General features: G+C 38.0%; 1 protein-coding gene across 1 annotated transcript in view; it reads left to right on the forward strand.

Moving 5' to 3' along the window:
* Positions 1–868: 868 nt before the first annotated feature.
* LOC123878858 (ecdysone-inducible protein E75) overlaps positions 869–12,368 on the forward strand; it is a 139,774-nt gene continuing 128,274 nt past the window's right edge. The window contains exon 1 of the mRNA XM_045926221.1: positions 869–1,227. Within this exon, the coding sequence (XP_045782177.1) occupies positions 957–1,227 (271 nt within the window). The 5' untranslated portion in view covers positions 869–956. The remainder of the gene's footprint in view (positions 1,228–12,368) is intronic.

A 12,368-nucleotide genomic window follows, 5' to 3' on the forward strand; every position in this document is an offset into this window, starting at 1 on the left:
GTCTATGATACTAATGACTTGACACTCATACCTCCATAACAGCTGGCAGCTTGGAACAGCTTTTCTTGGTGGACATTTTAAATATTACCGCTCTAGTCTGACTAGCTAATTTGGTTGTACACATTACACAATCTCTGAACTGAATTAAAATGGCAGGATTAAATATAGATACCTATAGCTATACCTTTAATAACGCTCCCTACTGAAAAGGACTGCACTAGATATAAGATACGAGTACTGAGTAGTTAAGACCTGTAAATTAAGTTTTAGTTTAGAGCTTGTGTCCAACCGAATTAGCCACATTGAATTACCACATGACTAGACCAATAGTTGTGCAGTTATATTTTTGTCGCCCAAGGGTGGTAAAAATTTACTTTATTGTTTCGAATTAATAAATTAAAACGCCACCTTACGAGCAAATGTATTGAAATAAATTTATGAGCTTAGGTTGTTTGAACAATAGATAATTGTGTTCGGCTTCTGGGCTATGCATAGCTAAGTAAAATAGTGCAAATATAATACCTGGAGAATTTTAATAAGGTTTCCAAAGTGCATTGCACCGGAGGTCAGGTATAAGGTTAAAGTTGACGGGCTGTTGCAGGCAGCGCGCAGCGTGGTGCCGAGCGTTGGGCGGGCGGTGCAGGACACCTGAGGGCGCTGGAGTGCGAGGGCGCGCGGGGACGCTGCAGATTCACTTTCGTCCGTCCGCGGCCGCCGCCACGCCAGTGAGAGAAAGTTGGCCGCGGCGAGCGAACGAGTCCCGCGAGTTGAGCGGCGCGCGCCGCACCGACCGCTGTACGCGCGATATCGCCCGTGTAAACATACGCTAGATGCACATGTAGATGCGATTTAAACATTTTTTCGTGAAGCTACATAACATTTGTGAAATTGATTTGAAGTTTAGCAGAAAACGGAGACTTTACAATTTAAAAAATTACAATATTCTAAAAGGAACTATGCAGTGCTATCCGAAACTGTCGCCGAAGCGTGAGCCTCCGGAGCACGGCTACGAAATAGAGATGATGGGTGGTGCTAGGAGACTGGAGTTGCCGGCGCCTCCGGGCAAGGAGTTCCGCGCGCCGTGCCTGCTGCCGGCGCCGGCGCCGCCGCCGCCGCCCACGCACTCGGTGATCCAGTGCATGCGCCCGCCGCCGCCGCCACCTCCGCCGCCACGTCTCCACAAGCCGCCAATCTTCGAAGAGCCTTCCAGCTCCATTCCTGATCTAGGTTAGTCAAATCATTGTTTAGCAGCACATACACACAAACTCTGCGGAATGATGAACCCAAGAAAGAGAAAAGATTTTTCTGATCTGCTAATATGTCTATCAAGGAAGAGTTCGTTTCTTATTTAACTACATTTGTTATTTATCCACAAACGTAGAGATGTTATTCTAGTAGGTACGTTAGCTAATTGCAAGGTGGTTAAATACGTTACAATGCCATGATAGGCTGCAATTTTGCTTCGCCTTGACCATCGCAGATTTCTATATTTCCTGCTTCGGAAAATTGTTGTAACACGGCGTTTACAGTTACATAGCGATTTCCGGGTGATGACGGCGATTGATGAAGGTCATGTTATTAAAATTACGTATGTGCTGTGATCGCAATTATGTACCTATTAAGTATATCAATGTCAACAAAGCAAAGTTGCGTATGTATGCAGATTACAGATAGATAAAGACGATACTATAACGTCGAACGCGGAAGGAAAGATTTTCGTAATATTGAAGGTAAACTGCGGCTGCGGTTAAACGACGCGAAATCCTTCCTGCGGACGCCGCGCGCGCTGCAGCCTCCCGTCCTCCCATTCGCTGCACTCTCGTGTACACTTCGTGTTCTTTTGACGAAAATCAACTCTATCTCTAAATAAAACCAGTGATCTATTCGAGACGTACTAATGTTTAGCTGAGTTATGTGCCTTTCAAGCAATTAAATATCACTTGCTTTAACGGTGAAGCAAAACAGCGTGAGGAAATCTGCACGTCTGAGAGTTATCCGTAATGTTCTCAAAGATGCGTGAAGTCTGCCAATCTGCACTGGGCCAGCGTGGTAGACCATGGCCCTTCCCGTTCTAAGAAAAGACCCATGCTCAGTAGTTGGCCGGCGGCGATGGATTTATCATTGAAAAATTATATAGAAAACTAGCTGATGCCCGCGACTTCGTTCGCGTGGATGTAGGTTTTTTAAAATTCCCATGGGAACTCTTTGATTTTCCGGGATAAAAAGTAGCCTATGTGCTAATCCAGGGTATAATCTATCTCCATTCTAAATTTCAGCCCGATCCGTTCAGTAGTTTTAGCGTGAAGGAGTAACAAACATACACACACACACACACACACACACACACACACACACACACACACACACACATTAAGCTATAGGTATAGTGCGCGATAGGTTGAGATGGCAACCGGGGTGAGGACGCACCACACACCCGCACAGCCCCCGCGCTAACCCACTACGGGTGTACGGGGTGTCCCCCCGCCTCATACCACGATTGTCATCTCGACCTGTCGCGTAGCTTACAGAAGTCCTGCGAGTATACCCTGTCTTTAATGTCTGTGCATTTGTGACTATGAGAAAGTCTTTGACTCCATCGAAACAGACTGTTCTGAAATCCAACATTGCATTGCAGCTGTAATCAGATTGCAGCGTAACATTGAAGTTTTGAAATACATTTACATCTCAGAGATTATGTCTGTCCATGTACAAAGTGCCCAAGTTCGAAAAAAGTTTCATTTTCATAGGAGGAGCAACTTTATGCCATAACTTATTAAAAGCTCTGTAAAGTTCACTGTTTGTAAATAAGAATGTAATGTGTAGGGAACTTACATACATTTTGTGACAATGAAAGTTTGTTATCTAATAAATATAGACACAAGTGCAATTTGGAATTAAGTCTATTAATTGACGAATAGTTCAGTCATTTGGTAGTTTAACCTGAAAACTTATAGATTTCTACGTGCTTTTGCCTTTTAAAATTTCACTTTGCCATCTCGTCTGACAATAACTCCTTTCCGATCAGAAGAAAATAAATATAGTCACATTAAGTAAGTATGCTAAAACAGTATGCAAGGTAGGCATTGGAATGTTAATTGGGGGGGCAGGTACAGACGTTTATGAAAAATGATTTTGTAAACAAAGTTTTCGCGAACGGATGATTAAATAAATATCGCAAGGTCAGAGCGACGAACGCGTGGTGACGCAGCGTCATTCGGTGTCATTAAGGTCAGTGTGACATTGGTTCGATAGCAGTGACAAAATAATAGTCGTCCGTATCTTATCACAATGTCAGAAGCGCGGGCGCAGGTGTGCATGACCCCTGCACCCTTAAGTGTTGATGTACCTGATTTAACAGTGATTTATATTATGCATTACGTTATGGAATAATAGATTTTTTTAACTTCGGTGGAAATTCTTTGATTTTCCGGGATAAACAGTAGTATATGTGCGTCTCTAGGATGCAAGCCATTTTTGAACCAAGAAGATGATGTCCGCAACTTAGTCTAGGTGGATTATAGTTTTTTGAAAATCCCGTGGGATCTTTTTGATTTCCGGGGCCCAAAGGTCTACGGCTTTCCTCGGGATGCATACGATTAGAAAACATTAAAAGAAACCATTGCTTATATTCGTGCGTTAAAATATAGTTTCTTTAAAAACGTGTATCATATCAGCAATGCTTTCTGTAGTATACTGTAATGTAGCCTAAATAAATAAAATAAATAAATCTTTATTGACAAGAAATTTAAACAGTCATTTTGCCTTTGGCCTCCACACTATGGAATCTGTGTATTGTGGAGACCTAAACAATGATTCAAATCAAATCAAATCAAATTTCTTTATTGCGAATTTGGGTAAACAGTGGAGATGTTACAAAGATAAAAAAGTACAGCCAAATTCTGCTTATAAGCATGCAATATGTTACATTAAATTAAGATACATTTTTGTCACACAAAAAATAAATAAATAAAAATAATAATTAAATAATAATAGCAAAATGTCCAAAATTAAAATACAGTTATAACTTTTCTGAGAGGTAATCATTAATTGAGTAATATGTCTTTTCTAATAATAGTTTTTTCAATTTTCTCTTAAATAAAGGAAGTTCACGGGTCTCAATTATATAGCTGGGCAAGTGATTACCTAAGTATAAGCCTAGTGGCGTGCACAAATTTTGAATCCAGGGTAAGCATTCGTTTGGTAGTCTGAGTATGATTACAAAGTCAACATTGAACAACTAGGGTAAGCATTGAATTTATGCATCAATGTAGCTATTTATGCATCATTTTTAGCTACAATACGGATTATTATCTTATGTATTATTTTATGTTGATTAGGAGCTACTATTTACTAGCTATAAGAATAAGTTTTAGTTCCACTAGTTCCACCGAAGAGAGCTTTTTCACTTATTTCTACTAGTACAGCTGAAGTTTGATAGAAATCGGTAGAATTTTTCCCGGCGAGCAAAGCCGTGTTTAAAAACTAGGTAATTAGTAAAATCTAATAAAAACATTAGTGACATGTATATAAGATAGATTAGATGGATATGATGATGGATTTTTATTATGTTTTCAATCTTATGTATATTCATTCTATATCTGGTTTCGCAATAGTGTGCAATGCGGCTGTACATAGATTAATCCCCTTACAAGGCAATAGTCGGCCGGTGGTATATAAATGTTATCACCATAACCTTCTATAAGAGCGAATTACTTCCTGCTGATATACGCGATGTGTATCGTTTGTATTTTTCTAATGATAGAAGACAATATTATTTGCTAATTCTATGACGTATTGTGATTTAAATATCTCTAATCTAAGAATCTTTACACAATGGTAGTGCAAACGTAAACATACTTTTTTTTTAAATTCCCATAGATTCAAGTTAGCCCTTTACTGCAATCTCACCTGATGGTAAGTGATGATGCAGTCTAAGATGGAAACGGGCTAACATGGAAATGGTGTAACAATTTCATGAAACCTATTATGATCCTGATTGGTGTCTACACGGCATCATATCGGAACGCTCTATCGCGTGAAGGCACAGCTTTTCCGACAGGGTGGTAAAGAAAAATTAGAAATAATAAATTACCAAATTGTCCGTGCCGAGAATCGTATCCGGGACCTCCCATTTATAAGACAGCGCTCACCACTGTGCTATGTAGGTTGACGAAAACATCAGGGGTTAGGTTCTATGCATGGTCATAATATAGCAGATTTGTTGACCAAATAAACAACTCTATTAAATGATTTACCTACTCAATATAAAATTATCTTGTTTAAGTTGAATCTGAGAATAACAAATTAAGATCTGTAGCAAATAACTACATATTTGTATAGCATATGACAGCGTACCACTACGTAATAAACGATAGAATACACAGGGAAGTGGCATGCAACCTTGCCGGAGGTCAACTCGCGTCATTCGCAACACTTATAAATTGTAATACTCGCACATTGCTTCACAGCACAGATACGTACATCGTATCATAATATTAATTGTTTCTAGATATTATAGACTAAAAATCTGCGATAGCCTAGGCCTAGTGATATCGGCCTCCTAATCGGGAGTCAGGGATTCGATCCTAGGCCCGCACCACCAACTTTTCCGGGTAATGTGCGTTTTAAGCAATAAATATCACTTGCTTTATCGGTGAAGGAAAACATCCTTAGGAAATCTGCATATGATGAGCAATATTTTTATTAATAAAATCCATACTAATATTATAAATGCGAAAGTGTGTCTGTCTGTCTGTCGGTCTGTCTGCTACCTTTTCACGGCCCAACAGTGTAACCGATTCTGACGAAATTTGGTACAGAGTTAGCTTATATCCTGGGGACGGACATAGGCTACTTTTTTATCGCGGAAAATCAAACAGTTCCCATGGGATCTATAAAAATCTAAATCCACGCGAACGAAGTCGCGGGCATCCTCTAGTACCAGATAAAACTAGAACAGATAAAAATCATGTCTAAATTACCAATAAATTGTTAAGCAAGTATTAGAATTTACGCAAATAGGTAGTTAAATTGGGTATGTGGAAAAAGGAACAAGATTCCTAAAATGCTTTAAGGTATATCGGGGTGGTCGGTAACAAGTAACAAATGAATTCGAGTTAAATTCTCCCTACCGACCCTGCCTCCGACGTCGGCCTTCACTTTGATCCGTGCCACCCCTTATTAATTTGACCGAGCACAGGTCACGGTCATTTGTATTAAATGCGTAATGTGATTGACATTGAAAATTTAAGTAAACGGATAAAGTATTATAATATACAAGTGTAAATTAAAAATTTATAACACCCCCGACAAGTGAAGGTTATAGTAACTAGAAAAGAGCTGATAACTTTCAAACGGCTGAACCGATTTTCTTCGATTAAACCTAAGAACACTCTCGATCAAGCCACCTTTCAAACAAAAAACTAAATTAAAATCGGTCCATTCGTTAAGGAGCTACGATGCCACAGGACAGATATACATTATACAGATACAGACGTCAAACTTATAACACCCCTCTTTTTGGGTTGGGAGTTAAAAATCGTACCAAAGGAATGTTTTCATTGCGCAATAAATTTTGGTCGCTCAAAATAACCAATTTTTACGCCGGGTACAAAGGAAGAGTCCCATTATTTTGGACGTGATGTATCTAGTCAATACTCTCTACTGGATAACAGATTCATTTGAGTCAATAATATTTTGTGAGTTTCATAATTTTTAAGATTTTTTTGAATTTATGATAGATATTATAAATTCTGATTGACTGAAAAATTAAAAAAGGGAAACATATTTCTCTTTTTTAAGTATTTGAACATCAATTGGTATCGTCCTTCCAACAGTACCTGTCTTCAAGACATCTCTATAGTAAAATTTATATAGAGTCTTGGTGTTAGAGAATCCCGATCAAAGATTCAGCAATACGGGAAGTCGCGAGAATATTTTACCAATACATTAAATAATTAGAAACGAGAAGAGCTGCTATCAGTTGTCCAGTACCCATTGGACCCGGTCATTGGACAAAAATATGGCACCGATTCCTTGGTGCTAAAATGTATAAGGAGCACCGAAGCGAACTGTGACTCTAGATTTCAAACGCCAGGACACGTTGCTTTGCATTGCTAAAATGCCGAGTTCATGAGTGTTTCTGAGATGGCGCTGATTTATTTAGTGATTAAATCGTAAAAAAAATTTTGTTCGGACGACCATATCTCGTCATTTATATCAATGTCAGTACCAGTAGCTAAAGCCATTTATATAAAATCGTTATTTTTAGATTTGCACATCCGTCATCGGAGCGAATCGGTGGTTCTCACGGTCAAAGCACACGAACTGAAAATACTACCGGTGTCGGTCTATATAGGAAGCAAAATTAACCTATCATACGTGTACCTACGTAAGTAGTACGTACATCAAGTGTACGACAAGGTCAAGGCCCAATCGTAACAAGCAATTTTCTGTCGGTTAGGTAGTCACTAGTCACTGTAGTCGTCCGAAATTTAGCTCGAGTTGAAAACACTTGGAACCAATAGGTATGGGTATCTATACAAGTGTGTTGTGATTTAGAATCCTCATATTTGGTGCTTTGTTATTATTCAATAACTAGTTAAATATATTTTTCTAGTGATTTTCAAGCACACCCTTTTAATTTTATTATTCTATTAAATTAAAAATGTGTCGAAATTATAACAACTTTTATATTCACGATACTGTTAGTTACATTGATGTAGGAGGAATCTTTTTTATTTAAAATAATACAAGCCACGTTAATCATGACTAATAACTATTCCCCTTTCCGCTCCAACTAAGAGTAAAGCTTGTGTTAGGAGTAGGTGCGACAATAGGGCAACGGGTGCTGAATTCTTTCTCCAAACTTTCAGGATTAGTCCGCTCCGGTTACACATAAAATATTTAATATTTTGTATAATACCTATCTATAGCTTAAATCGTTGTAGTAGGTAATGTGGAAAATGCAAATTAAAGTAACAGGATGGTAACACCAGTAGTATTTCGATGGTTCAATGGATGGTTAATAAGTATATTATACTCGTACTTGCCTTATTAGCTGCATTTGCGTTTTCCAATGTGTTCTGATTTGCAAAATCGGGTAAATACCTATAAAATATGTTTTCTTAGCGAATAGGTAATTATTATTACTAAGGTACTTATTTTTTCGACTCGGGATTCGTTGCCAGCTTGATTGTAATTTTATTCAAGATTGTTTTCATCATTTACTTACTTGTGGTTTTTCCAGCATACTAGTATTTTTTTCTTTTGTAGGTACTATCTTTATTTAGGTACAATTACATTTGTATGAGGACTGATTTGTCAAGAAAACGAGAAATAAAAGTAAATCTTACGCTTGGAAACTCGCATCTAAAAATATTGTTTTTTTGCATCTGCGCTATTGCTACTGCACTGAAGGTCACTGATAAGAAATCTCTTTATTGCAAACTGTATGCAGCTCAGTTACACAAGTAACACCGTTTTCATACCTATGTATATTGTAAAAAATATCTTATAAATTTGTCCAATGCAGCATAACAGTAATAACAGTAATAATAGGCATGACATGAAACTACATGACATACAAGATTAGCCATTTTAATTTTTCATTTGTGATGGGAAACATATTTTTACCATTTTTGATTTATATAGGTACACTAGTTTTCACAATAATAATAGTGTAATTTGGCAGAAAACAGAACGTACTTAACTACTTACTACAACAAAATTTCATCAAAATCAAAAATCTCGATAAAAATATATATTTATTTATGTGCAATAGATTTAAACATGGATGAGCTAGTTTTACTTTTAAATAAACGTTTACCAATGTCTTGAACAATAAGTATTGTACAACAATATTGAACTTCACAATAGTATAAGAACATAATTCAATGCCATTGCCATTGTGACTAAGAATCATGTGGGTTACTCCAAAGAACAATTTGCTAGAGCTATTCAAAGAATATACGTAATTACGAAGTTACTTACGTATTTTTAGGAAAAACAAGACAGATTTTTTGTATCGGTTTATTTAATGAATTGTAATGTTTCACTACTATGTATATTGTATACGATCATCAAGAACACGTTGGTTTACATCTGTAGAGCGCTATTCCTTACTCTCTTACATTTTTATCTTCTGTCTTATTCATCACCAAGCACGAATCGTACAAGCCATATGAAAAATCGCTCAAATCCGAATCGATTTATCGAAAACAAAATATCGATACATCGCTGTTTTTTCAACCAGCCTACATTAGATCATCCTGAAAGAATAATCTCTAAAACAGGTTATTCCTTCCTGTTATAAGTTATCTCTGCCTAAAAGAGTCCCTCGAATTGATTTAGCTAGTTAAAGGTGTACGTCGCCGCGCGGCGATGAAAAATACAAATATTATATCTAAATTAGAACCTAGTCCTTTTTGAACTCGTTTCGAAAGTGATAAATTACAAATAACTTGGATAACTGTACCAAACCCTGCAGACTAGAATGCACTATTACTAATACATATAGCTGGATATCTAAAGTATCACGCCCCTGACCCACGCACTCGGCGCGCGTTGCCATGGTCACGGTCGATCGATGCAGGGATGCACCCGGAAACGTCTGCTCAAGGCGTCCCGTCTCACGGTCGGAGGGGTTGGTCCTTGGTAAAAATATAACTTGTATAGCTAAGGCTAAGGAATACTTTGCAAGTTACATTGAACAGTATTGATTAATATGGTCTCTCCGTGACCAGCAGAAGCGAATTTTACAGGCTTTTCTGGAAACTTAAATTAAGTGGGATATTCTTCTTGGTGAGTTTTGCTTGATTGTGTATTATTTTTAATGGTGATAGATTAGTGGTTAAGATCTTTGTGTGATGGCCTTCTGTTCGGAGGGTCCGGGGTTCGATCCTAGGATTCCTAGGCACGCACTTCTAAAGAGGAGTTATGTGCGTTTTAAGCAATTAAATATCACTTGCTTTAACATGCATACCTGAGAGTTCTCCATAATGATCTCAAGGGTGTGTGACGTCTGTCGATGCGCACTTGGCTAGCTTGGTGGACTATGGCCAAGCCCTTTTTATTCCTAAAGAAGACCCGAGCCTGTACTCAGTAGTGAGCTGGTAATACGGTGATAATGATGATGATTATTTTCAGGTGTCATATGAAAATCACATGAAAATGATGAAAAATTACCCTTTAGTATTTGGGACTTTTTTCTTCTTCCACCTGTGTTTTTTAGTTATCAGTTTTTAATAGTAGTCAATTAAAAAGCAGTGGCTATTATCAAATCGCTCCGAATCGTTAATTAGGAGCAAATAAATTGAGTAGGCTCATGTTTACGTGCTGTAACGAGATTAACTGACGTGTTGTGGCTCCCATGTCGATATTTTCGAACACGCCATACCTATTCAGGGTGCTCTTTATTTTTATCCACGCGTCCGTTGACCCAGTCGCCCACGAATCGTGTCGTTTACAAAACATCGACTGAAATATTTTTTTGATATTGACTTTTACAATACTCGAAACAAAATAATAAGCTGTCAACAACAAGTGAAATAGCAGTATGCTTGCGACCACAAAAAATTGATAATAGTTTTTCGTGCCTTAATTCTATAAATGTTGCTAATACAGTCTATGAAATCTTGGCAGTCGCGACTTAGCAGCGGCGACCGTACTCGCACCGCTCTATAGAGACATTCACGCAGTTTTGACCGAGCCAATGCACCATAATGGAATTATGGCAGCGCAAGTCTTAAAATTTCGTAATGGTCAAAAAAATCCTGCTCCTTGCGACTCTCCTCGCAGCCGTTGCTATCAGAATACTCCCTGTCGCGGCTGCCGGGTCGCAACGGCCAAGATCCGAAAATCAATTTTTTGTACAATTTTCAAAGACTGCTGACTGACTAATTTGCGCCATGATATCATCTATAAAAAATTAATCTATCTTTGTCTTATGTATGTTTGTCCCTTATGCGTACCGAATATATCTTACCTACTCATGTGCCGAAACCATTCACACACTTCCAATGAAACTTTGAAAAGTAGATAGGTATTAAACTTATTCGGACGTGCAAGAGGGATACGTACCTCTCGTTCACACAAAAAGAGCATTTAACTACTTAGTGTGAAATTATTATTACTAAATAAGACTCGAATAATGGTGTAAGGATTTTGTGCTAAATAAAACTTTACCAGGATAATAGGATTGCTAGGTGGACGTCGCGGCATGACATTGTTACGTCCTCGTCCCTGCTACGCCATTCAAACTTCACGTTCCATACCACCGGGTCATTGCACGGCACGGGTGATTTTAATGTCGTTTGTTCTGTTCGCGCAACTCATATTAACAAAACAGTAATAATACATGTATTTATCGTACTAATGAAGGCCAGATTGTTAAATAATACATGTATAAATATAAGTAGGTCTAAATACCTAAATAGAATAAAAAGAAAAGTCCTGACTGACTGACATCATCGCATAAACCAAACTCAAAACCTAGAAAATTTAAGTTTTGCACAAATGCTGTATGCAAGTTTTGTATTCTGTACACAAGGAATAAGGACGAATTTTCCGAAATTCCCACGAGATAGGGAATAACGAGGATTCATATTTTCGCCGAGCAAAGTCGTGGGCGGTTGCTAGTCAATACATGTAGAATATTATAGTACTGTGGCTGACTGACAGACTGTCTACAAACTTGAAATTTTGCATGTAAGGTTCTTTCTATAACGTAGGCTCGTAGGTACTAAGAAAGAATTTTGAGAAATTCCCGCTTCTATCTGTCTATTTCTTTAAAAATCTAAATCCACACGAACGAAGTCGCGGGAATCAGCTACAGCTAGTTTTATATACGAGCAGCTATCTCATTGAATAATATTGTAAATATGTATTTAAAATTCGCATTACACAGATTTCTTAGCGAATTCTACTCCTCGCTGCTTCATTTCATTAAAAGTTTGCTATATTTTTTTGTACTTTTGTAACAAAAACCAGCGGACGAGATTAACCAAATATTGACAGACAAACTAGATATTAAATTGTCATGATATAGGGGTATCAATTTCGTTCGTATCTGGTTTTAAGGCACTTATCCGACCACCGACGATTGGCGAGAAACGAGTTGAGCTAAAAACCAGAAACGAATTTGTCAAGTAGCCCGAGCAACGAGAAGCGAATGTGTAGTTGGAATAGTTTTGTCGCTGGATTATGAGCAAACGTGCGAGTGTAATGTCTAATTGCTCCCACTGGTCGCTCACATAGGCGGCATACATTTTAATGCCTACGCAAACTGGGCGAGTTTTTTCTTTTATTAGTACTTGCCGCTGTGATAAACTAGTGGTGAAAGAGTTCTCGCCGACAGTGCCGCACATCAG

Source organism: Maniola jurtina, chromosome 3 (genome assembly GCF_905333055.1).
Source record: "Maniola jurtina chromosome 3, ilManJurt1.1, whole genome shotgun sequence".
Classification (NCBI taxonomy): Eukaryota; Metazoa; Arthropoda; class Insecta; order Lepidoptera; family Nymphalidae; genus Maniola; species Maniola jurtina.